Genomic DNA, 27196 nt, shown 5'->3' on the forward strand with positions numbered 1-27196 from the left:
TGTAATCCCAGCTACTCGGGAGGCTAAGGCAGGAGAATAGCCTGAACCCAGGAAGTGGAGGTTGCAGTGAGCCGAGATCATGTCACTGCATTCCAGCCTGGGCGACAGAGGAAGACTCTGTCTAAAACACAAACCGTGTATTACCTAGTTCAGATACCTACCTCAATCAACATACTTGTCTACCAAACTCAAATACACACTCAAATGACCAATATTTGTTACAACTGAAAAAGTATAAAAGAATATCCCACAGGATCTGTGGCTAACTCCAAAAGATGAGTTGCAAAAACATTTTGCCAGATGACATTTCTGGAACATGGGGAGTCTCCTATGCAGGGGACAACTCCAAAATTACATGTATCTTCTTATTAGTCTTAACATACTAGATTAAATATACCACACATCATATTAACAACAAGTAATTCTAGAAGGGAAGAGACCCAGCAAGCTGACTTATGTTCACAGCTGATTCTGAGGGAGAAAGACTTACCTTCCGGCTCCTCCACCAAATGAAAGGCCAGCAGAGTTCATTCCTGCCAGGACAAAGTAGCCCTGCACTGCAGGAGACTCGCCCATGATGCATCTCATGTCTGGTGTGAAGGTCTCTGGGCAATTCACCAACTTCATGATCTCCAGAGTCTCTAATTCTGGCATCCTCCTCAGAAGGGAACTCAACAGAGGCTCTGAGCAATAACAACAAACCCAAATAGAGTTCTCACCTTTAAGGAATTAAACCACTTTCAACCCCTCTACTTTTTTACTCCCTCTCCTTTCAGAAAATCTCTTGAAAAATAATTTTTTTTTTGAGATGGAGTCTCACTCTGTCGCCCAGGTTGGAGTGCGGTGGCACGATCTCAGCTCACTGCAACCACTGCCTCCCAGGTTCAAGCGATTCTCCTGCCTCAGCCTGCCAAGTAGCTCGGATTACAGGCACGCACCACCATGCCTAGCTAATTTTTGGTATTTTTAGTAGAGACGGGGTTTCACCATGATGGCCAAGCTGGTTTCGAACTCCTGACCTCAAGTGATCTGCCCGCCTCAGCCTCCCAAAGTGCTGGGATTATAGGCGTGAGCCACTGTGCCCAGCTGAAAGAGATTTTTTTAAAGACGAGCCAACTGGCCATTTATCACAAAGAAGAAACCTTGGTAGAATTACAGGATACAGCTGCAAAATACTTGGTATAAAGACTAAGGAAAAAAGATACTGGTTAGAAAGGAAAGCAGCATAGAATAGCAAGTAAAATGTAGCTACAGATAATAATCTCGAAGGGATCAGTGTGAGTGGAAACGCTCTTAAATGGCAGCCACAGAGATTTTAATAAAAGGTAATGTTCTGAGCTGGGCATGGTGGCTCACGTCTGTAACCGTAGTACTTTGGGGCCAAGGTGGGCGGATCACTGTAGGTCAGGAGTTCAAGAGCAGTCTGGCCAAAATGGCAAAGCCCCGTTTCTACCAAAAATACAAAAATTAGCCAGTTGTGATGGTGGAAGCCTGTAATCCCAGCTACTTGGGAGGCTGAGGCAGGAGAATCGCTTGAATCTGAGAGGCGGAGGTTGAAGTGAGCCGAGATCGTGACACTGCACTCCAGCCTGGGTACCAGAGTGAAACTCCATCTCAAAAAGAAAAAAAAAAAGGCAAAGTTCTGCATTGGAATAGCTGCAAAAGACAGACTTTCACCCTGCTTTAAAGGAAATCTACCATTAGGGCAAATTCAGTGGGATAGCAGGAAAAAGATGAAACAAGACCAGAACTGGATAATGGGTACATGGGGGCTCATCACACTACTCTCGCCGGGTTTATTTAGTAGAGACACAGTCTCTAGTCTTGCCATGTTGCCCAGGCTGGTCTTGACTTCCTGGGCTCCAGTGATCCTCCCAAAGTGATGGAATTACAGGTGTAAGCCACTGTGCCCAACTTCTATCCACTTTTAAAAGTTTGAAATTTCCCATAAAAATTCATTTAAAAAAAAATCCCATCAAGGGTCAGAGGGAAATTCTTCATTAGAGACTCTTTCATATCTTTTTAATTTGGAACTCGGTAACTATATTATTATTATTATTCTTTTTCTTTTCTTTTTTTTTTTTTTTGAGACAGTCTCGCTCTGTCGCTCAGGCTGGAGTGCAGTGGCATAATCTTAGCTCACTGCAAGCTCCGCCTCCCAGGTTCATGTCATTCTCCTGCCTCAGCCTCCCAAGTAGCTGGGACTACAGGTGCCCACCACCACGCCCAGCTAACTTTTTCTATTTTTTAGTAGAGACAGGGTTTCACTGTGTTAGCCAGGATGGTCTCGATCTCCTGACCTCGTGAACGCCCGCCTTGGCCTCCCAAAGTGCTGGGATTACAGGCGTAAGCCACCGTGCCCAGCCAATTTTTTTTTTTTTTTTTCAGATGGAGTCTTGCTCTGTCATCCAGGCTGGAGTGCCGTGGTGTGACCTCAGCTCACTACAGCCTCTGCCTCCTGGGTTCCAGTGATTCTCCTGCTTCAGCCTCCCAGGTAGCTGGGGTTACAGGTGCATGCCATCACGCCCAGCTAATTTTTATATTTTTAGTAGAGATGGGGTTTCACCATGTTGGCCAGGCTGGTCTCAAACTCCTGACCTCAGGCGATTCACCCGCCTCAGCCTCCCAAAGTGCCGGGATTATAGGCCTTAAAGGCCAGGTGCAGTGGCTCATGCCTGTAATTCCAGCACTTTGAGAGGCTGAGGCAGGTGGATCACTTGAGGTCAGGAGTTCAAGACCACCCTGGCCAAATAGTGAAACCCCATCTCTACTAAAAACACAAAAATTGGCTCTGTGTTATGGTGTGTACCTGTAATTCCAGCTACCCAGGAGGCTGAGGCAGGAGAATTACTTGAACCCAGGAGGCGGAGCAGCAGTGAGCTGTGATTGCACCACTGTACTCCAGCCAGGGCAACAGAGTGACACTCCATCTCAAAATGAATGAATGAATACATAAATAAATAAATAAAATTATTTTGAAATTTAATAAAACACTACACTAACAAAACAATTCTGAAAAACAAAACAAACCAAAAATAATTCTGGTTTTCTTGTTTGTTTGTTTGTTTTTTGAGACGGAGTCTTCGCCCAGGCTAGATCGTGCAGTGGCGCGATCTAGGCTCACTGCAAGCTCTACCTCCTGGGTTCACGCCATTCTCCTGCCTCAGCCTCCCGAGTAGCTGGGACTACAGGCGCCCGCCACCATGCCCAGCTAATTTTTTGTATTTTTAGTAGAGATGGGGTTTCACTGTGTTAGCCAGGATGGTCTCGATCTCCTGACCTCATGACACACCCGCCTCGGCCTCCCAAAGTGCTGGGATTACAGGCATGAGCCACCGCACCCAACCAATATTTCTGTTTTCTAAAGAGCACTTCAATTTTATATGAAGTCCTACTGAAAGCAGTCTCCTCCTAAAACCTAAAATCTCAGCAATGATTTTAGATGAATAAAGAATAAGCAGGGGTCAGGCACGGTGGCTCATGCCTGTAATCTCAGCACTTTAGGAGGCCGAGGTGGGCGGATTTCCTGAGGTCAGGAGTTCGAGGCCAGCCTAACCAACATGGAGAAACCCCATCTCTACTAAAAATACAAAATTAGTCAGGCATGGTGGCACATGCCTGTAATCCCAGCTAATCAAGAGGCTGAGGCAGGAGAATCACTTGAACCCGGGAGGCAGAGGTTGTGGTGAGCCAAGATCACACCATTGCACTCCAGCCTTGGCAACAAGAGTGAAACTCCATCTCAAAAAAATAAAATAAAATAAAAAAGAAGAGCTGGGCACAGTGGCTCACGCCTGTAATCCCAGCACTGTGGGAAACCAAGGCAGGCAGATCACTTGAGGCCAGGATTTCAAGACCAGCCTGGCCAACACGGTAAAACCCTGTCTTTACTGAAAATACATAAATTAGCTGGACATGTTGGTGCACGCCTGTAATCCCAGCTACCCAAGAGGCTGAGGCATGAGAATCACTTGAACCTAGGAGGTGGAGGTTGGACTGAGTCAAGATTGTGCCACTGCACTCCAGTCTGGGCGACAGAGCAAGACTTTTATCTCAAAAAAAAAAAAAAAAAGGCCAGGGGCAGTGGCTCAAGCCTGTAATCCCAGCACTTTGTGAGGCCGAGGCAGGTGGATCACCTGAGGTCAGGAGTTCAAGACCAGCCTGATCGACATGGCAAAACCCATCTCTACTAAAAATACAAAAATTAATTGGGCATGGTGGCAGGTGCTTGTAGTCCCACCTACTCTGAAGACTGAGGCAGGAGAATCACTTGAACCGGGGAGGCAGAGGTTGCAGTGAGCCAAGATCGCGTCACTGCACTCCAACCTGGGCAACAGAGCAAGACTCCATCTCAGGGAAAAAAAAAAAAAAAAAAAAAAGCAGCTGGATATGATGGCTCATGCCCGTAATCCCAGCACTTTGGGAAGCTGAGGCAGGAGGACTGACTGAGCCCAAGAGTTCGAGACCAGCCTGGGTAACACAGCAATACTCCATCTCAACAAAAAATTTAAAAATTAGCTGGGCGTGGTGGCAAGCACCTGTAGTCCCAGCTACTTGGGAGGCTGATGTGGCAGCATCGCTTGAGCTCACGAATTTGAGGTTACAGTGAGCTATGATCATCACATGGCACTCCAGCCTAGATGACAGGGCAAGACCCCATCTCACACACACACAAAATGGTAGAGATGACTACACACACACAAAGGGCTAGGCACAGTGGCTCATGTCTATAATCTTAGCACTTTGGGAGGCCAAGGTGAAACGATCACTTGAGCCTCGGAGTTCGAGATCAGCCTGGGCAACATGGCAAGACCATGTTCTTTTTTTTCTACCAAAAAGAAAAAAATATAAGCTAAGACCAGGAGTTTCGGGCTACAGTGAGCTATAATTGTGCAACTGCACTCCAGTCTGAGCCACAGAGCAAGGCTCTGTCTCAAGAAAAAAAAAAGTAAAACTAAGAATCAAATAAAATTTAAAAATAAGCCAAATGTCCAGTAAACAAGATTTTAGCCCCCTGAATCTGCTACCTAGTAACTTCATCCTTAGACCAGGCAAACTCACCGTCTGTAACCACTGTTGTACCCCATGGTGTTGTTATAATCATTAAACAAGCAACTATTCTTGAAAATACTTTGATAAATATAACACCTTAGACAAATATAAGGCAGTACTGTTATAATGTAGTTCACATACCAAAGTGATCCCAGTCTTCCTGTAGATTCTGAATCTCCAGCTGGTTCTTGCCCTCAGTGAAAATTGGTTTCGGGTTCTTCTCAAAGCCCCCAGACAAGATGCCACCCTGCCAGTTCCGAATATAAATTCTTCCATCAGCATCCACAATAGCTGAGGAGGAGAAATGACATGGAGTGGGGAGTGGAAGAAAAAACAAGGGCTTAGAGGCAAGTTAGCTTTCTAAATAGACAGAAAAACCAAACAAAAACACCCATCCCATTAATGGCTTTATTAATGAAAGAACATTCAATGAACACAGGCATTCATTAGCTTTAAAATACCTTTTGAGGTCATGGGGGAAGATCCTCCCATTTAGACTTTCAGTGGAGACTGTTTCTCTGATTATCCCTTTCCTAGAAGCTTTGACTAGACCCCACAAGCAAACCACGTAACTCCCATTGTGCCAAGCGAAAGTTTAACAGAAAGGGGGATTGCAGAGCCCATTCTAGGCATGAAGACCATCAAAAGGATGTGAGAACCCTCTCCTACAGTGCTTGGAACCACTAACTCACCTAAGTCTATCGTTTACCTATGACGTTTCTACAATCTATAGCATTCAAGTCAAAAAGTCAACATGACAGTCCAAATATTCTCAATGACCTCTGTTTAGGACTAAAATTAGCTTGCAAAATGAAAACAAAAACAAAAAAATGTATTAATGGAAATTTTGGCCATCCTTTCATAAAGAGTTAATAAAGAAAAGTCAGAATTGGGTCCACCTCCCTGTAACATGCTCTAGAAATGAAAGACTCTTTCAGACACAGTCTGTCCTTAGCAGAAAGTTTTCCTTTTCAAAGGACAGGATACTGGCAAAGAAACAAGATTTTTTTAAAAAGTGCAAGTCCTCACTTGGTGTGCTGCTCTGCAGAGGGGTCTCCAAGGGGCGAGTCAGGAGGTAGAAGTGTTCGCAGGCATGTAGCGGGATACTAACCGGCTCCTCGTTGGACAGACCCAGCTCGTATGCCCACTACAAATGGACAGGTTTTGTAGGTGGGAAGAGGAACAGAAATACAAATGAGCAAGTTCAGCCTCTTGAGATTAATTCCAAGTGGCTTATGTGTGCTCTTGCTACAGTGTCAAGTGTGGGAAGTTAGCCTGCTTTAGTTCAATTATTTGGATCGGGAGCAATACTACATTTCTTCAGCCGTAGAAATTACTTTGAGATCAAAGGAAGAGATATTTACCAGCTAGTCAAAGGAGCTCATGGGAACCAAAGGAGGTCCTTTCGATAAAATGCCTGGGTTCAACTACAAACCCCAAAGAGCAATCACTAAATGAACTTCACATGGCGAAAGTATTTCTTAGTTCACTTCAGGATCATAGCATGGAAGGCAAGAGCCAATCTGCTCTGAAAGAAGCAGTGTCCTGGAAATTAGTGTCCACATTCCTGACACAATAAAATAGCCTAATAAGTTATTTGCTAGGTTGTAGAATGAAATGTAACACCAAGACCCAGCGCCAAGGATTCACGTCAATGCCTGACCATTTGCTGGCCTTCCTGACCAGGATAGCACCCGTCAGCCCAGTATGGAGGAAGGACAAGGTCACACATGCTTCTATTTCCGACTAAGTATAGGTTTCTGATTTAGAATACCCTACAAGAAACAGTGTAGTTACTGATATCTGTATAATCAATCACAATACTAATCTTACTTCTCTACACCAAAAAAATCTTGGAGACAAACGTTAAATAAGAAAAGCAGAGCCCAGTGTTGGTGCTGACCTACCTGGCCGGCACAGTTGACAAAATACTGGCATTCAATCTGTCCTTTATCTGTCTCCACTCCAGTAACTTGACCTTTTTTGACCATTACATGAAGAACAGATGTCCGGTCATAGATCTGAACACCTGTTCCAAGGTAAAGAAAGAGTTGGTACTTCATCTGATGTACCAGAATGTAGACATCTGCAGCAGGTTCTCCACCCAAAAGAAACACTGACAAAGTCAAGTCAATGCTTTATTACTTTATTTTGTTTTTGAGACGGAATCTTGCTCTGTTGTTACGGGTGGAATGTAGTGGTGCAATCTTGGCTTGCTCTCTGCCTCCTGGATTCAAGCGATTCTCCTGCCTCAGCCTCTCAAGTAGCTGGGAATACAGGCGTGCACCACCATGCCTGGCTAATTTTTGTATTTTTAATAGAGATGGGGTTTTACCATGTTGGTCAGGCTGGTCTTGAACTCCTGGCCTCAGGTGATCCACCTGCCTTGGCCTCCCAAAGTGCTGGGATTACAGGCATGAGACACCACACCCGGCTCAATGCTTTAATTAAAAAAAAAAACCCTGGAATCATATCCTGAGACTATGTAAATGGGCCTTGCTCAAGATTGAAAATAGCAAGTCAGTTTAAAAACAGACTTTGGAACGCAATAATTAAATTCCAGGAATCACAGACTATGGAGCAGAGAGGAGAGGATGTAAAAAAGGCGCCTTAAGTGGTAATCTGCCCATATCATTGATATGATACCCTGGACACTAGTAAGTTTTTCTCTCATTCAGTGCAACACGGGCTCATGATTTCAGGTGTGGATTAAACTTCCAAGGTGTGTTTTCACCTTGAACTTCTCAAGTCCTGTAGGGGAAAAATATTACCTTAAGTCCAAAAGGTATTAATCAGCCGGGCCCAGTGGCTCATGCCTGTAATCCCAGAACTTAGGGAGGCCGAGGTGGGTGGATCATCTGAGGTCAGGAGTTCAAGACTAGCCTGGCCAACATGGCGAAACCCCGTCTCTACTAAAAATACACAAAATAATTAGCCGGGTGTAGTGCCGCACACCTTAGTCCCACCTACTCGGGAGGCGGAAGCAGGAGGATCACATGAACCCAGGAGGTGAAGGCTGCAGTGAGCCAAGATTGTGTCATTGCACTCCAGCCTGGGAGAAAAGAGAGAAGCTCTGTCTCCAAAAAAGGGGCATTAATTAGCACTAAAAGCAGTTCTTTGGAACTTAAAAAATGGGGCCCTGAGGGAAAACACTTATTAACAGATAAACAAAATTATAAGACACAGTGTTCAAAAAATGGAAGCTGAGTACCCCAAAGAGGATAATCTTTCCAAACTTGAGTTGGTGTAACTGCCTACTGTGAGACACTTCCTTAGGTAACATCTTCCCTGCTAACCCATCTTAAGAAAATGCAAAAACCTGCTCACCATTTTGGGAGGCTGCACTTGCCAGGGCAAGAGCCACGTCAGCAGAGGACACCACTGCATCCTCGGGAACATGCATGGCCCCCACCAGGTCGTGCACGTTGAGGAGATGGTGAAGTTCGGCCACTTTCTTGGGGGAGATGATCTCAGAAGGGATACCTATGACACTGCCACAGAACACAAGGGACAATGACATTCACAGGCTCTTTGGCAGAGGCCAGTGTGGTCAAGTCAGGCCACGCTTCTAGACTCTTACGTACTTCAGCCTTGAGTTGATGCGCTTCAGGGAGATCAGTCGGTCCTGAGTTTGGGCCAGAAAGATTGAGCCTGTCCTTGTGTAACCTGTAAGAAAAATGAGCCCAAATGAGACAGATCAGACCAAATGTAGGATGGGAGAGTAGAAAATGCACTAGATTATAGCTTAGAAGACCTGTGATGAATCCTGGGACTGCCACTCAATATCCTTGGGCAGGTAAATCAGCTTCTCTGAGCTTCTTCGGAAAATTTTAAGAACTTCAGATGCGCTAAGGCTCCATGCCCTAACCAAACATTCTCAGCTAACAGTTTTGTGAGGTTGTGAGGATCAAATGAGATTCTAGGCCAGGTGCAGTGGCTCACGCTTGTAATCCCAGCACTTTGGGAGGTTGAGGGGGGCGGATCACCTGAGGTCAGTAGTTTGAGACCAGCCTGGCCAGCATGGTGAAACCCTGTCCCTACTAAAAATATAAAAATTAGCTGGGTGTGGTGGTGCATGCCTGTAATCCCAGCTACTGGGGAGGCTGAGGCAGGAGACTTGTTTGAACCCAGCAGGTGGAGGTTGCAGTGGGTCAGAATTGCACCACTGCATTCTAGCCTGGGCGACACAGCAAGATTCTATCTTTAAAAAAAAAAAAAAAAAAAAAAGAAGATTTTGGGCAGGGATTCGACCTTGAACCCATCCCTATTCTTCCTTCCTTTTAGGAAATTCACCCTTTCTCCTCCTAGTCTTGGGGGGGTGTAACCCTTGGCAAAGGCCACTCACAATAACATCAGCTACCAAGGGTCAGATTCTCCCTTCTCCTTCCCCAGTATAGCCAAACAGTGGGCACGTGACCTAAGCTTATCCAATCAGACCCTCCTGAAATAGTCAGTCTTGAGCACATAGGTGAATGGCTAGAGGTCACCATCTCAAGGGCAGCATCGTCCAGACCAGGCTGCTCCTGTTCTGGCTGAGGGACTGCCTGCGGTGCAGTCCCCACATCCTGGCTTCCAGATTGCCTTCAGCTGGCAGCCTCCTACCAACTCCACAGGCCCCAAGCTCCTCCCAACAAGCTCTAAGTTGGCCAGAGTCAATTCCTGTTGTTTGTAATCAACACACCTGATATAGAACCATAATTACACTTAGGCCAATGACAATCCTCCTAAAATGCAATGACTCTTAATTCTCATGAAGAAAAAGTTGAAGTAATTTGGTATCTTATTTTCAAAAGAAGTACAGTCAGGATAATTTACATATTTTCTTAATTTATTAGTAGAGACGAGGTTTCACCGTCTTAGCCAGGATGGTCTCGATCTCCTGACCTCGTGATCCGCCCACCTCAGCCTCCCAAAGTGCTGGGATTACAGGTGTAAGCCACCACGCCTGGCCAACCCAAGTCTTAATTACCAAAGCAGCAGGCAAACCTGGCAGAGGACAAGATACAGAACTGAATATAACAGTCTCAGGGACAGGCAAAACAGTAAACGGAAGACACTTGCTTACCCGTTTGGATCCCTGTTTCTTGCTCTAACTGATGGTAGAGTTTGTTTGAGTAGTCTGCCATCTTCTGCTCAATGGTCAAGTGCCTGGCAGTGCTCAGGATGCCAGCACAGAACCTTGTAGAGCCAGCAGCCAGCCTGCAGGATGGATGCAAAATGCTATTAGGTACATTGACGTATCTGTGAATACAAGGTCAAAGTTTCTCATTATAGTACTGTTTCTAATACCAAAAGATGGAAACAAGGTGGACACAGTGGCTCACACTTACAATCCCAGCACTTTGGGAGGCCAAAGTAGGAGGACTGAGGACTGCTTGAGGACAGGGGTTTAAGATCAGCCTGGTCAACAAAGGGAGACCCCATCTCTACCACCAACAACAAAATTAGCCAGGCATGGTAGCACATGCCTGCAGTCCCAGCTACTTGGAAGGCTAAGGCCAGAGGAGCCCTTGAGTTCAGAAGGTAGAGGCTGCAGTGAGGTATGATCACATCACTGCACTCCAGCTTGGGCAACAAGGTGAGAAAAATGTTCACTGACATGGGACAGATTTAAAATTTTGGATAGTTTAGGCCAGGCACAGTGGCTCATGCCTGTAATCCCAGCAATTTGAGGGGCTGAGGTAGGAGGATCACTTGAGGACAGGAGTTGAAGACTGGCCTGGGCAACATAACCAGACCGTGTCTCTACCAAAAAAATAAAAAATAAATAAAAATAAAGGCCAGGTGTGGTGGCTCATGCCTGTAATTCCAGCACTTTGGGATGCCGAGGTGGGTGGATCACAAGGTCAGGAGATTCAGATCATCTTGGCTAACATGGTAAAACCCTGTCTCTACAAAAAATACAAAAAATTAGCTGGGCATGGTGGCGGGCGCCTATAGTCCCAGCTACTCGGAAGGCTGAGGCAGGAGAATGGCGTGAACCCGGGAGGTGGAGCTTGCAGTGAGTCAAGACTGTGCCACTGCGCTCCAGCCTGGGCGACAGAGCGAGACTCCGCCTCAAAAAAAATGAATAAATAAAAGTTAAAAAAAATAATAAATAAAAGTTAGCCAGGCTACCTGGGAGGCTGTGGCAGGAAGATCCTTTGATCCCAAAAGTTTGCACCTGCATTGAGCTAGGATTGTGCCACTGCACTTCGGACTAAGCAATAGAGCAAGACTCCATCTCTAAAATAAAATAAAATTTTGGAATTCATCTGTACAACGGAATACTATGCAGCTACAAAAAAAAAGAATGAAAAGGTCTTTATGTACCAACATGGAACAATCATAATGAAAAAGCAAGGCGAAGAACAGTGTGTAAGGTATGCTCCCACTTATATAAAAAAGGGAAAAAATATAATAAATGAATACCCATACACACACACAAACCTACCAACACATAATTGCTTATAGAAGTAGAGAATGTAACTAGAACTTAACTTCCCTCCAGAGAGGAAAGCTTTTTGTTAGAAGTGAAGATTGAGGGCTGGGTGCAGTGGCTCACGCCTGTAATCCCAGCACTTTGGGAGGCCAAGACAGGCAGATCACTTGAGGTCAGGAGTTCGAGACCAGCCTGGCCAACATGGCGACACCCCATCTCTACTAAAAATACAAAAATTAGCCGGGCATGGTGGCGGGCACCTGTAATCCCAGCTATTCAGAAGGCTGAGGCAGGAGGATCGCCTGAACCCAGGAGGTGGAGGGTGCAGTAGGATCGCCTGAACCCAGGAGGCGGAGGTTTCAGTAAGCTGAGGCTGCACCACTGCGCTACAGCCTGGGTGACAGAGCAAGATTCCGTCTCAAAAAAAAAAAAAAAAAGAAGATAGAAAAGGAGTCTTTTTCCTGTACACTCTTTCACATATTTTCTTTCTTTCTTTCTTTTTATTTTTATTTTTTGAGATGCTTTTGCGTTTTTTTTTTTTTTTTTTTTTTTGAGACGGAGTCTCACGCTGTTGCCCAGGCTGGAGTGCAGTGGCGCGATCTCGGCTCACTGCAAGCTCCGCCTCCCGGGTTCCCGCCATTCTCCTGCCTCAGCCTCCTGAGTAGCTGGGACTACAGGCGCCCGCCACCGCGCCCGGCTAATTTTTTGTATTTTTAGTAGAGACGGGGTTTCACTGTGGTCTCGATCTCCTGACCTTGTGATCCGCCCGCCTCGGCCTCCCAAAGTGCTGGGATTACAGGCTTGAGCCACCGCGCCCGGCCACTTTTGCGTTTTGTTATTGTCACCCAGGCTGGAGTGCAGTGGCACAATCTTGGCTTACTGCAACCTCTGCCTCCTGGGTTCAAGCTATTCTCCTGCCTCAGCCTCCCGAGTAGCTGGGATTACAGGTACCCGCCATCATGCCCAGCTAATTTTTTTGTTGTTGTTGTTTTAAGAGATGGAGTTTCACTCTTGTCGCCCAGCCTGGAGTGCAATGGCATGATCTCGGCTCACCACAACCTCCACCTCCCAGGTTCAAGCGATTCTCCTGCCTCAGTCCCCCAAGTAGCTAGGATTACAGGCGTGCACCACCATACCTGGCTAAATGTGTATTTTTAGTAGAGATGGGGTTTTGCCATGTCGGCCAGGCTGGTTTCGAATTCCTGACCTCAGATGATCCACCTGCCTCAGCCTCCCAAAGTGCTGGGATTATAGGCATGAGCCACCGCACCCAGCCTCTTTTACATATTTTCAATTTTGAATCATGTAAATACACTGCCTACTCAAAAGTACATAAACTTTACATTGAAAAAAAGTTCTCTAATTTGTGGTAGCTCCCAAAGACCCAGTTTTGCAAGGGACCCATATGTCAAGAAAGCAGGTGGGGGTTCTAAGGTCATTTTCCCCAAATTATTTATCACTCAGTAAATAAACTACCATCTGTGTCAGCATGCCTGTCACTGGAGTTTACTGTATTTACTCTAATAATGATATTTTCCCCGTAAGATTGTCAGCTCCCTGAAGAGATGTTTCTATCATCTTTGTAACAGTGTGGACCTCCACCCCAGGTGGGCGTTCCATTATCTGGCTGGTGGTCAGCACCTATAGCTCTGGTGATGTCTCTGCTGGGAGAGCACTCCTCGAGCAGCTCTGACAGTGGCTCTTGCCCTTGGGGGTACATTACAGTTCCCCAAGAAGCTTTTAAAAATACTGATACCTGGCTCACCCTTAGAGATTCTGGTTTGTTCTGGGGAGAGGTCTGGGCATTGCTAACTGTTAAAAGCTCCCCAGCTGATTCTACTGTGCAGACAGATTTAAGAATCATTGATCTATGAGAACAATAGTGAAGATGGAGAAGAGGAACAATTATAGATAAAGGGGAGTGTAAAACCATTTCACAAGTCACTGATAAGGCATAATAATAATTATTACTTTTTGAGACAGTCTCACTCTGTTGCCCAGGCTGGAGGGCAGTGGCACAAACTTGGCTCACTGCAATCTCCACTTTCCAGGTTCAAGCAATTCTCCTGCCTCAGACTCCTGAGTAGCTGGGATTACAGGCGCATGCCACCATGCCCAGCTAATTTTTGCATTTTTAGTAGAGACAGGGTTTTGTCATGTTGGGCAGCCTGGTCTTGAACTCCTGACCTCAGGTGACCCACCCACCTTGGCCTCCCAAAGTCCTGGGATAATAGGCATGAGCCACTGCACTTGGCTGAGGCATAATTTTTTTTTTTTTGAGACCGAGTCTTGCTCTGTTGCCCAGGCTGGGGTGCAATGGTGTGATCTTGGCTCACTGCATCCTCCACCTCCTGGGTTCAAGCAATTCTCCTGCCTCAGCCTCCCAAGCAGCTGGGATTACAGGTGCACACAACCACTCCCAATTAATTTCTGTATTTTTAGTAGAGACAGCATTTCACCATGATGGCCAAGCTGGTATCGAACTCCCGACCTCAGGTGATCCACTCGCCTTGGCCTCCCAAAAATGAACCTCCCTAGAGTCTTCCACTTACAAACATTTACACTGAAATTAGTTTATCATTTTTTGTGGAAATACCTGATAATTAAATTTGAAAGGATTTCAAAAAATAGGAGATAGACTTTGACATCAAGGAAGCATTATGAGCCCAGGTGTGGTGGCCCACACCTGTAACCCCAGTACTTTGGGAGGTTGAGGTGGATGGATTACTTGAGCCCAGGAGTTTGAAGCCAGCCTGAACAACATGGTGAAATCACATCTCTACCAAAAATACAAAAAATTAGCCGGGCGTGGTAGCACATGCCTGTAGTCCCAGCTACTCACAAGGCTACGGTGGGAGGATCACTTGAGCCCAGGAGGCAGAGGTTGTAGTGAGCCAAGATTGAACCACAGCACTCCAGCCTGAGTGACAGCGTGAGATCCTGTCTCAAAAACATTAACAAAAACAAAACCCACTTTTGCTCTTAAAAGTATCCACTGCAGGCCAGGTGCAGTGGCTCATGCCTATAATCCTAGCATTTGGGAGGCCAAGGCAGGTGGATCAGCTGAGGTCAGGAGTTCAAGACCTGCCTGGCCAACATGGTGAAACCCCATCTCTACTAAAAATACAAAAATTAGCCAGGTGTGGTGGCATGCACCTATAGTCCCAGCTACTTGGGAGCCTGGGGCAGGAGAATCACTGGAAACCCGGGAGGTAGAGCTTGCAGTGAGCCGAGATCATGTCACTGTACTCCAGTCTGGGTGACAGAGCAAGACTCTGTCTCAAAAAAAAAAAAAAAAAAAAAGAATATCCACTGCATAAAATAGAAATCCATGAGTCTAAACTAATGTGTGTGTGTGTGTGTGTGTGTGTGTGTGTATACAGATATATAACTGAGTAAATAAATGGGGGAGAAGGAAATCTCTTCCTGACAGCAATATGCCAACTATAATAAATGTAGAAGGATGATCAAAAAATCACCATTTGTCAATCATCATGGTGGTAGCTGACTCAGGCAACAGCTGTCAATGGATGCTAAGCCCTGTAGGTGGAGGTCTGATACGAACTGATATGAACAGGATATTGGCATAATCTCAGAATCCATCTCTCCTGATAGGGCACTGGCCCGTTATAAAGGGAGAAAACAGGGTCTCTGTGCTAGAGATGCTTGGAGGACACCAACATAACTGGGTGACCAGGGTTATCACCACCAGAAGTGAGACAGGACAGCTGTACATCTTCTGATGTGGTGCACTGCTGAGAGTCCAGCCTAATTTCTGTGGTCTTACTGCCAAAAATGTATGACCTGGTTGTGAGGATGGATACACAACTCTGTGAACAGAATTTGGCACTTAACAAGGATGAGTGGCATGGTATGCAAATTGTATCTCAATACAGCGCGTTTACAAGTCTCTAACCTGAGTCTGATCATAAGACAACAGCCTAGGCTAGGTGTGGTGGCTCACACTTGTAATCCCAGTACTCTGAGAGGTCAAGATGGGTGGATCACCTGAGGTCAGGAGTTCGAGACCAGCCTGGCTAACACAGTGAAATCCTGTTTCTACTAAAAAAATAGAAATTAGCCAGGCGTGGTGGTGGGCGCCTGTAATCTCAGTTACTCGGGAGGCTGAGGCAGGAGAATTGCTTGAACCCAGGAGACAGAGGTTGCAGTGAGCGGAAACTGCACCACTGCACTCCAGCCTGGGTGACGTAGTGAGAGTCTGGCTCAAAAAAAAAAAAAAAAAAAAGAAAAAGAAAACAGCCTAGGCAACACAGGGAGATCCCACCTCTACCGAAAAATACAAAAATCAACCAGACATGGTGGTGCATGTCAACAGTAGGTTAGGAGGCTATGACAGAAGAAGTGCTTGAATCCACAAGGTCAAGGCTACAGACAGCTGTGATAGTGTGACTGCACTCCAGCTTGGGTGACACAGCAAGACCCCTTCTTAAAAAAAAAAAAAAAAGGAAGAAAAAAGAAAACATTAGCTAAACACAGGTTGAGAATTATCAGAGTGGAAGGCCTGTATTTTTTTTTTTTTTTTTTTTTTTTTGAGACATAGTCTCGCTCTGTCACCCAGGCTAGAGTGCAGTGGCATGATCTCTGCTCACTGCCACCTCCACCTCACGGATTCACGCGATTCTCCTGCCGCAGCCTGCCGAGTAGCTGGGATTACAGTTGTACACCACCATGCCCAGCTAATTTTTGTATTTTTAGTAGAGACAGGGTTTCACCATGTTGGTCAGGCTGGTCTCGAACAGGTGATCTGCCCACCTCAGCCTCCCAGAGTGGTGGGATTACAGGCGTGAGCCACCACGCCCGGCCAATACTGTTGTATGAATCTAACATTACTTGTGTAGTGGTATAATATTAATGATGGATTATAAGAATCCATTCTGTAATCTCTGTAACTATTACAAATTAATATAAAGGGATTTAGCTTACAAGCCAATAGAGCAGAAAATACTTGACCTAAAAGAAGGCAAGCACAGAGAAACTAAGCCTATAGAGCATATTTCTTTTGGGGAATGTGAACAATGTTAAGAACTAGCAATTAAGCGAACACAAGCAGTTGTCTACTTTGCTTAAATGCAATCCACATTATTTACAAACACAAATTTCTGTCAAAGTCTAAAATGATGCTGGGTACAGTGGGTCACACCTGTAGTCCCAGCACTTTGGGAGGCCAAGGTGGGAGGACTGCTTGAGGCCAGCAATTCAAGCTCAGCCTGGGTAAGAAAGCGAGATCCTGTCTACCAAAACCACAACAACAACAAAAAAAAAAAAAAAAAGGAAAAGGAAATTTGTCAACTCTCTAAAAATCAGAGAACATGAGCATTACTAATCATCATTCAACAAAACTCAGGAGATTCCACCTTGCTGCTTCTCACGCTACTTGGCAACATTTAGATTCGCTACTGGTGGGGCAGTATCTCTGAAAGGAGAGGGAATCTTAGATTAGAGCAGCACAGCCATGAGCCAAATGCAGTCTGATCCTTACCTGCCCTGCTCCAAAAGGACAATATCCTTCCACCCCATTTTGGAGAGGTGATAGGCCACAGATGTGCCCATGATTCCACCTCCACAGATGACCACCTGTGCCTGGGTGGGCAGGGCCATGGAACGTGCCTCCGCAGCTGACGCGCTGTTTCTTGCAGAGGACCAGTTCTGCCATCCTGGGCTGGCTCTTTGTCTTCCAACAATTGACAGCAACCGGTAGAACATCACGTCTCTCACCAACTAGATCTCAGGAATTTAAACTAGACAGAGAAACCAAACATATTTCATGCCATTCAACTCAGTGCATGGGATTAATGAGAAAGGGATTTGACAAAGAACAAATCATTCAGCAAATATTTGAGGGCAGCCACGCGTGGTGGCTCACGCCTGTAATCCCAGCACTCTGGGAGGCCAAGGTGGGCGGATCACGAGGTCAGGAGATCCAGACCATCCCAGCTAGGCGCGGTGGCTCAAGCCTGTAATCCCAGCACTTTGGGAGGCCGAGACGGGCGGATCACGAGGTCAGGAGATCGAGACCATCCTGGCTAACACGGTGAAACTCCGTCTCTACTAAAAAATACAAAAAACTAGCCGGGCGAAGTGGCGGGCGCCTGTGGTCCCAGCTACTCGGGAGGCTGAGGCAGGAGAATGGCGTGAACCCGGGAGGTGGAGCTTGCAGTGAGCCGAGACTGTTCTGCTGCACTTCAGCCTGGGCCACAGAGCAAGACTCTGTCTCAAAAAAAAAAAAATTTGAGGGCATACTGAGTTTCAGACATTCTGCTAGCAGTGGACAAGAATGGGGAAGTCTATCTTTATGAAATTTACATTTGAGAGTTTGCGTGTGTGAATGAGGAGAGCACCAATCAATATACAAATAAATATACAAATAAAACAAGTAAACAAAACTAACGTGATAGAGTAACTAGGGGCATATTTAAAATAGGATGGTCAGAAATAGCCTCCAAGGAAGTGAGACTTGGAAACAGACCTGAAGGATAAGGAACGAACTACACATTTGGCAGACACTGAGACGAGCATGTGCAAAAGCCCTGAGGTAAGACAGACCAAGAACAAAAAGGAGGCCTGCACGCACACAACATGGGGAGTGTGGGGAGACGATATAAGACAACGCTGCAGAGGCAGGCGGAAGCCAGTGACACACAGCCTTGGGTGCCATCAGCAGGAGTTGGAATTTTATTCAAAGTACAAAGGAAAATCACTAACGCAGGGAAATCCCTAGCAGGGGAAAGAAATGATCTGGGATGTTTTTCTTTGCTTTGCTTTTTTTGGCGCGGGGGGCGGGGGGCTGTTTTTCAAAGGTAGGTCTGGCTCCACTGTGGAGAGCGCATGGTAGAATTAAGAAGAACAGAGTCGACTTCCTGGGCTCAAGTGATCCTCCCACCTTGGTCTCCCAAAAGTGTTGAGATTACAGGCGTGAACCACCGCCGTTGGCCAAAGCAGGGTTTTAATAAACTTAATCTATCAGCAAAACAGATGACTGTTCAACTTTCAAGAAACTGAAGAAAGAAAGACCTACTGGTTGTCCATGCAGTCATGTGTACAGGAGGATGAGGACTTTGAGATGAGAGGCGGTAGACAAGGGGGCCTCAGGGCAGCTCACTGCTAGTCACCTCCTTACCGCCTCCACTCCCAGCCACAGGACCCACAGACACTCCACAGTCAGCCCAAATTGTCCAAGGCCAAGGTATCTATGTCCATCCATCACAGAGGACTCTCACAATTGCAACCAATGCAAGCACAGACTGTGTCCAGGCTGATATCCCATCCAACTGGAGACAAATTGTCTTGGCCAGCTTGTGAATGCCACCATGCCTCTCACCCCAGTCCCTATTAAGCACCATCTCAAGACAGAAGCTTCTCTACCCAGCTAGTCTTTCCATAATTTTATCTCCATGTGACCACTGTACTTCCCATGACCCAAGCTCTCTTCACTTTCCTTCCCTTCAAGCCCCTCTACTGCACCGTCTAGAATACCTTCCCCGAAGGCAAGCACCTACCCCTTTGCTGACATTCTCTCTACCCTGTCCCAATGGCAACACAGCTCTCCTGGGGAACTGCCGCTGCCTAATGGCCAGCCCCATCCCACTGACCTCAATGTCAACCTCCTGGCTTCTGACCCGTGACCACTTGGTTATACTTGAAAACTGTCCTGCTCCTTGGTGGCTTAGGCTAGCACATGTTAAGCCACAGGCAGACCTCTGTCTGTATTCAGGTTCAGAGCCCAGCTGCTCTTCTCTCAACTTTCAACTTCACCTCCTTTCTTCCCTCATTCTAAGCAGATAACCTGTCTCACCTCATTCCCTGAAACCCTTCCTATAGACCCACTTGCATCTGCAACCATCTCTTCCTTCTTTTACCCACCGGAAAGTTAATCTCCCCCAAGTGCCCTGGATCCCACTTCCTCCTCTCTTCTCTCCACCCTAGCTCCATCAACTGCTCTGTCTCTTTCATCTACCTGCAACATTTCCCTCCCTTTTTGCTCCTTTTCCTCAGCATTTTTTTTTTTTGAGACAGAGTCTCGCTCTGTCGCCCAGTTGGGAGTGCAGTGGTGTGATCTCGCCTCACTGCAACCTCCATGTTCCAGGTTCAAGCAATTCTCCTGCCTTAGCCTCCTGAGCGGCTGGGACTACAGGCGCATGCCACCACGCCCAGCTAATTTTTGTATTTTTAGTAGAGACGGGGTTTCACCATGTTGATCAGGCTGGTCTTGAACTCATACCTCAGGTGATCCACCCACCTCCACCTCCCAAAGTGCTGGGATTACAAGCGTGAGCCACCACGCCCAGCCTTAATGACTTTCTGATGCCCTCAGGAAAAAGGCAAAACTCTTTTCATATCAAGTGCAAGATCCTTCACAGTCTGGTTCTTATCTGTGGTCTCACTTCTCCTCTCCCCACACTCTGACCAAGCCAGACTGAACAACCTGTAATTCCCCAAACATATCAGGTGAGGCGTGAATGTTCTATTCAGCTCCAGGTTCTGTGCATGCTGATCCCTCCTGGCATGGTTCCTGCCACCCCTTCCACAAATACAGGTAATCTCCTCAGGTCACAGCCTCTTTGACATCTTTTTTTTTTTTTTTTTTGAGATGGAGTCTCGCTCTGTCACCCAGGCTGGAGTGCAGAGGTGTGATCTCAGCTCACTGCAAGCTCTGCCTCCTGGGTTCAAGTAATTCTCCTGCCTCAGCTTCCCAAGTAGCTGGGACTATAGGTGCCCACCACCACGCCTGGCTATTTTTTTCTATTTTTTAGTAGAGGCGGGGTTTCACCGTGTTAGCCAGGATGGTCTTGCTCTCCTGACCTTGTGATCTGCCCGCCTCGGCCTCCCAAAGTGCTGGGATTACAGGCATCAGCCACCACGTCCAGACCCCTCTTTGACATCTTATCTGATACTCACCCCCTCCTTCTCCAAAACTTGGTTAGATGGCTCTTCTATGTTCTCCTATAGCACACTGCACTTCTCCCAGCACAGAACTTACCACACTGCACAATGGTCTGTTTGCCAATCAGAGAAGCAACACGCCAGCACAGCAGGGAATCCAGGCTTTGGGGGCAGACAGGTCTGGGTTTGAAAATATCCCCACCTCTCACTAGCTGTATGACTTTCAGCAAGTTACCAGATCTCTATGCTTTGAGCTCCTCATCTGTAATATGGGCTAGTAACACCTACCTCACGTGGTTACTGCAAAGACTAAATCAGACAAGGCAGGAAGAACATGGTACAAGCACCTAAGAAGCACTCAGTAAATAGTGGTTATTTTTTATTATTTTTTGAGACGAGGTCTGTCACCCACGCTGGAGTACAGCGGCATAATCATGGCTCACTGCAGTCTCAACCACCCAGACTCAAGCAATCCTCCCACCTCAGCCTCCAGAATAGCTGGGACCACAGGTGTGCACCATCACGCTCAGCAGCTAATTTTAAAATTATGAATATTTGTAGAAGAGAGGTCTTACTATGTTGCACAGGATGGTCTTGAGCTCCTGACCTCAAGTGATCTGCCCGCCTTGGTCTCCCAAAGCGGGATTTACAGGTTGGAATTACAGGCTGAGCCACCACACCCGGCCTATTATTTCCTTATTATAATGAAACTAAGAGCAGAAACCTTATAAATTGCTCAATTTTCCTAGCATTCAGCATAGGTATCTAGGAAATACATGTTGATGCATGAATGAGAACAGAGAACAAAGAAGATGGGGGAAAAATCAAGGGTAGGTCCCTAGATTTGAGGAGATATCTAAATACCCGAGAAAATTATTTTTATTTTTATTTATTGTGAGACAGAGTCTCAACTCTGTCACCCAGGCTGAAGTACAGTGGTGTGATCTTGGCTCACTGCAACCTCTGCCTCCCAGGTTCAAGTGTTTCTCCTGCCTCAGGTTCCTGAGTAACTGGGATTACAGGTGCATGCCACTGTGCCCAACTAATTTTTTGTATTTTTAGTAGAGATGGAGTTTCGCCATGTTGGCCAGGCTGGTCTCGAACTCCTGACCTCAGGTGATCCACCCACCTTGGCCACCCAAAGTGCTGGGATTACAGATGTGAGCCACTATGACTGGCCAAGAATTATTTTTAAAGCTAATATTTTTATAAGTAGTTACAATGCACCAGATACTGCCTATGTATATAACTAACTTAATCCTCACAACCTTATGAGGTAGATATTAGCATTTCTACTCTACACTTGTACAGGTAAGTGAAAGTGACTCACCCAAGGTCCTACCAAATTGTTGAGCAGCAGAACCCTGTCAATTTGGCACTAGTGGCCTGCTATTTAATCATGACTCCACGCTACCTTTCAAATGAAAGCACATGGTAAGGAAAGGACAGCTGTGAGGACTGAACTATTAGGCACATCCCCCTAACAGGAAAAAGGGAACTGCAAAGGTGGCAGAACAAACAGTTAACAGATGAGTTTTAAGGTGGAATTTAAAAAAACTTCAGGCTGGGCACCGTGTCTCACACCTGTAATCCCAGCACTTTGGGAGGCCGAGGCGGGTGAATCATTTGAGGTTGGAAGTTGGAGACCAGCCTGGCAAACATGGTGAAACCCCGTCTCTACCAAAAATACAAAAAAATAGCTGGGTGTGGTGGCGGGTGCCTGTGGTCCCAGGTACTCATGGTGCGGCCACCATTGCATCTTGGGCCAGACTATCCAGTTCCCTTTTGTTGGATTCAATACTGTCTCACCACATAAGCCAATCTCGTGTTTTATTAATTTTTAAAATATTTTTGTTTTGTGGAGATAGGCTCACTATGTTGCCCAGGCTGGTCCTGAACTCCTGAGGTAGGAGGATCGCCTGAGCCTGGGAGACAGAGGTTGCAGTGAGCCGAGATTATGCTACTGCACTCATGCCTGGGTGACAGAGTGAGACTCTGTCTTAAAACAAAAAAAGGGCCGGGCGCGGTGGCTCAAGCCTGTAATCCCAGCACTTTGGGAGGCCGAGGCGGGTGGATCACGAGGTCAGGAGATCGAGACTATCCTGGCTAACATGGTGAAACTCCGTCTCTACTAAAAAAAAATACAAAAAACTAGCTAGGCGTGGTGGCGGGCGCCTGTAGTCCCAGCTACTTGGGAGGCTGAGGCGGGAGAATGGCATGAACCCGGGAGGCGGAGCTTGCAGTGAGCCCAGATCATGCCACTGCACTCCAGCCTGGGAGACACAGCGAGACTCCATCTCAAAAAAAAACAAAAAAAAAAAAAAAAAAAAAAAAAAAAAAGGCCAGGCGCAGTGGCTCACGCCTGTAATCCCACCACTTTGGGAGGCCAAGGCAGGTGGATCACTTGAGGTCAGGAGTTCCAGACCAGCCTGATCAGCATGGTGAACCCCATCTCTAACTAAAAACACAAAAATTAGCCGAGTGTCGTGGCTTGCACCTGTAGTCCCAGCTACTCAGGAGGCTGAGACAAGAGCATTGCTTCAACCAGGGATGTGGAGGCTGCAGTGGGCACAGTCGCACCACTGCACTCCAGCCTGGGCAACACAGTGAGACTTCTTCTCAATAAAAGCCCAGGGAGCTTGGCGCCAAAAAAGGGATTTCTGACCTTGTGTTCATTATGACCTTCAAAAGAGTGAAGTGGTGAGGGCATGAGGTCAGAGGAAAAGGGCTTAAGACAAGGAAGAAAAGGAAGGCACCAGAGTCTAGCACTTTTGCTGTCAAACCTAAGCCTATAGGGTTGGCGAAAAACCAAAGCAAAGCTTGATAGCAAAGGAGGTAAAGCCACGGGAGAAGAAACTGAAGACGTCGGCCGGGCGCGGTGGCTCAAGCCTGTAATCCCAGCACTTTAGGAGGCCGAGACGGGCGGATCACGAGGTCAGGAGATCAAGACCATTCTGGCTAACCCGGTGAAACCCCGTCTCTACTAAAAAATACAAAAAACTAGCCGGGCGAGGTGGCGGGCGCCTGTAGTCCCAGCTACTCGGGAGGCTGAGGCAGGAGAATGGCGTAAACCCGGGAGGCGGAGCTTGCAGTGAGCTGAGATCCGGCCACTGCACTCCAGCCTGGGCGACAGAGCGAGACTCCGTCTCAAAAAAAAAAAAAAAAAGAAAAAAAAAGAGAAACTGAAGACGTCAAAGACAGAAATGAAGCACATCATCTGGTTTAAAACAAATCATAGGCCGGGCACGGTGGCTCAAGCCTGTAATCCCAGCACTTTGGGAGGCCGAGACGGGCGGATCACGAGGTCAGGAGATCGCGACCATCCTGGCTAACACGGTGAAACACCGTCTCTACTAAATAATACAAAAAAACTAGTGGAGCGAGGTGGCGGGCGCCTGTAGTCCCAGCTACTCGGGAGGCTGAGGCAGGAGAATCGCGTAAACCCGGGAGGCGGAACTTGCAGTGAGCCGAGATCCCGCCACTGCACTCCAGACCGGGCTACAGAGCGAGACTCCGTCTCAAAAAAAAAAAAAAAAAAAAAATAATCATATATTTTTTAAGGTTCTGGAAAATGACCGTATAATATTCTCTGCTAAAAAGAATAACTTCTGCTAAACAACCGTAAGACTGCGGCTGGCTCTACTGAGATCTGCTTATTCCAACAAGACCAAGGTGCTAGTTCTAACTTCGAGGTGTCCCTCTGTATGGCTTCGGCGTTGCACACAGTGGACCGCCGGTCACAAGGAAGACTGGATGAGCATGGGTGGGTTCACACAACATTTTCCACACTTGCCTCAGCAAAAGAACCACCTGGGACACTTGTTTAAAAACGACAGATTCCCAGGGTCCACCTCTGCAGAGTCTGATCCTGCCACTCCAGGGAGCTGTATTTTTCAACAAGTACACCAGGTGATCACGCGAGTTTAAGAAATGAACACAAGTTGGCCGGGCGCGGTGGCTCATGTTTGTAATCCCAGCACTTTGGGAGGCTGAGGCGGGCGAATCACGAGGTCAGGAGTTCGAGACCAGCCTGGCCAACATAGTGAAACCCCGTCTCTACTAAAAATACAAACATTAGCCGGACGAGGTGGCGCGCACCTGTAATTCCAGCTACTTGGGAGGCTGAGGCAGGAGAATTGCTTGAATCCAGGAGGCGGAGGTTGCAGTGAGCCGAGATCGCGCCACTGCACTCCAGCCTGGGCGAAAGAGACTCCGTCTCAGAAAAAAATAAAAAAGAAATTAACACAAGTCCCTGTCACTGGAAAAGCATACCCGTCGGGCTGGCTCCTCCTCCACCACCAGCCCTCAACCCCGTACATCATGTTTATATGCATGCGAGACACTGGCTTGGAGATTCTTGTTTCAAATCCGAGGTATCACACATCGGCCCCCAAAAGTCAAACATTAAGAAGGAAGCTCACTGCCCTGGTCCAAGCTTTTCTAGGTGACTTCTTCCTCAGGACTCTGCAGCAGTCTTACTAATTATAAAGCACAAGCGGACCGCACGTCTCAACGCGGGAAAACAGTTCCACCTGCAGGGATGCGACCGGGCTAGGCGAGCTGGAGTTGGCTCTGCGCCGCAGGGGTGTGCAAGCCCGAGAGGGGGGAGCCCGAGGTCACCCCGCCCGCCCTGGCATCGGGGCTGAGGTGCAGGCGCCTGGAGGAGCGGTGCGCAGGCCCAGAGGTAGCCGAGGACGCGAGCGGACAACATTCCGGGGACCAAGTACTGGCGCCTGGACGCGCCTTCGCGAGGCCAGGCGGAAACGACTGGAAGCGGGGGCTTGGGGAGACCACCCCCGGGCGAAACCAAAGGAGAAAGAGGGGAACCCAGGGGTCCCGGGGCGCTCAGGCCCGCGCGGAAGGGGAGGCCAGAGTGGCCCCGCAGCTATCTCCTTACCTCACGGGCCCCCACGGGCTCCGCGCTCACCTACAACCCGGCGGGAGCAATGCGGCTCCACAACGGCTGCCGGGGGTCGCCGCGGGCCGGAAAGCGGGGTTCGGGGATGGAAAGGGGGCGGGGCGAAGAGAGCAAAAAGTTCCGGGGAAGCCGAGACCGCGACCTTCCGCGCTTTACGGCCCCTGGGCAAGGGTACGGCTGGCGCGTGACCTCAGCCGCGCACGAGCACGCCGTGACGCCCTCGCGAGCCCCGCCCCTGCCACGTGAGCTTGTTTGGGTCTCTGGAGGCACCGCCCCCAGGGCCTCAGAGGCGAGCTATGGAAACTTTGACTCTTTGGGCCGTTTTGGAACCCGGGCCTTGGACCGGCGGGGTTTCTGCACGTGGAACCGGAACGTCTGAGATGATCGCAGATCCTGTGGAGGGTGGGGAGCGCGGGAGTTCTTTCTTCCTCGAGGCCTGTGCCAGGGCTTACTCCAAATGCAGTGGGTCCCCAGTCCTAAGACACAAGCAGTCTCGGAGAAAAACGCTTCTCATCCCCGTGGGAGCGCGGCTCTTGGAAGTGGCTCCGGGCTTTCTTGGGCGAGGCTCTCACAGAGCAGATCGGAAATCCATTCTGCTGTCCCGCCCCACTTCGGAGGACGGACTAACGGACCTGAGTTCCCGGCCCTATCTTACTCCTCGCAGCTTCTCAGCTTGGCTCAGCTCAGAGAGCGGTCAGCCCTGACTTAGAGAACAATCTTTTTTTTTTTTGATACAGAGTCTCAGTCTGTCGCCCAGGCTGGAGTGCAGTGGTGCGATCTTGGCTCACTGCAACCTCCACCTCCCGGGTTCAACTGATTCTCCTGCCTCAGCCTCCTGAGTAGCTGGGATGCACCACCACGCCCGGCTAATTTTTGTATGTTTAGTAGAGACTGGGTTTCACCATATTGGTCAGGCTGGTCTCGAACTCCTAACCTTGTGATCTGCCCGCCTCGGCTTCTCAAAGTGTTGGGATTACAGGCGTGACCCACCGCACCCGGCCTGAGAACAATCTCTTATTGATTTTCCTGCTTCTCATGTCCTCCTGTCCTCCCTCTGCAGTTGTCTTTGTAAAATATGGGAGGTCACTTTACTCACTGCCTTGAAACCTTTGAGGGACTCCCCTTTGTCATGAGACAAAGCTCTAAGTCCTTAGCCTGGCCAGCCAGGGTCTCCAGGGTGTGCCAGGCTGCACTGCCCCAGGGCTCCGGCCCATGCTGCGTGTGATGCGGGGCCTGCAGCTGGGTGCATGCTCCCCGTCCACAGCTGGATCTCACCTCGAATCCTGCTCTCCAGTCACACTGAGAGGTTTCCCACTCCCATCTTTTGCTTACTAAAATGCCTCCTGGCAGCCGTCCCCTGTGCTTGTGGAAAGTCACAAGGATTGAGGATCACATGAACCCCCACTCCCCCAAGTGGTCCTGACAGAGCCCTCCTGTCTTTCAAAAGCCCAGCCCAAGACCACCAACATACTGCAGCGGAGCCTTTCTTTCCAAGAGAATGGCCCCTTCTGGGGTCCCCACACGCCTGTTTCTGATTTGTCTTTATTTGGTTCTCTGCCCTGCTGGTTCTATAAATCCCTCTGAGGACTCGAAACTCCAACACCTCACATTGTGCCTGGTGTTTAACAGATGATTAAATGAATGGGGAAAAGTGGAGAGCAAAATCTTTAAAATGTGCTTTAAAATTTGGGCCAGGGACTGTGGCTCACACCTGTAATCCCAACCCTTTGGGAGGCCGAGGCCGGTGGATCACCTGAGGTCAGGAGTTCGAGACCAGCCTGGCCTACATGACAAAACCCCTTCTCTACTAAAAATGCAAAAGTTAGCCAGGTGTGGTGGTACATGCCTGCAGGCCCAGCTACTGGGGACGTTAAAGCAGGAGAACCGCTTAAGCCCAGGAGGCA

General features: G+C 47.9%; 1 protein-coding gene across 5 annotated transcripts in view; it reads right to left on the bottom strand.

Moving 5' to 3' along the window:
- PDPR (pyruvate dehydrogenase phosphatase regulatory subunit) overlaps positions 1 to 25461 on the bottom strand; it is a 46732-nt gene extending 21271 nt beyond the window's left edge. The window contains exons 1-9 of one of the 5 annotated variants that reach the window (XM_050772686.1): positions 25272 to 25461; positions 16974 to 17232; positions 10118 to 10251; positions 8637 to 8718; positions 8380 to 8543; positions 6960 to 7081; positions 6082 to 6199; positions 5194 to 5343; positions 491 to 683 (exon numbers count right to left, since the gene is read on the bottom strand). In XM_050772686.1, coding sequence (XP_050628643.1) covers positions 491 to 683; positions 5194 to 5343; positions 6082 to 6199; positions 6960 to 7081; positions 8380 to 8543; positions 8637 to 8718; positions 10118 to 10251; positions 16974 to 17197 — 1187 coding nt within the window. In that variant the 5' untranslated portion in view covers positions 17198 to 17232; positions 25272 to 25461. Of the gene's footprint in view, positions 1 to 490; positions 684 to 5193; positions 5344 to 6081; positions 6200 to 6959; positions 7082 to 8379; positions 8544 to 8636; positions 8719 to 10117; positions 10252 to 16973; positions 17405 to 25271 lie in introns of those variants that run through there. The other 4 variants (XM_050772688.1, XM_050772687.1, XM_050772689.1 and 1 more) reach the window with 4 other exon arrangements.
- Positions 25462 to 27196: the final 1735 nt, after the last annotated feature.

Source organism: Macaca thibetana, chromosome 20, assembly GCF_024542745.1.
Source record: "Macaca thibetana thibetana isolate TM-01 chromosome 20, ASM2454274v1, whole genome shotgun sequence".
NCBI classification, from domain to species: domain Eukaryota; kingdom Metazoa; phylum Chordata; class Mammalia; order Primates; family Cercopithecidae; genus Macaca; species Macaca thibetana.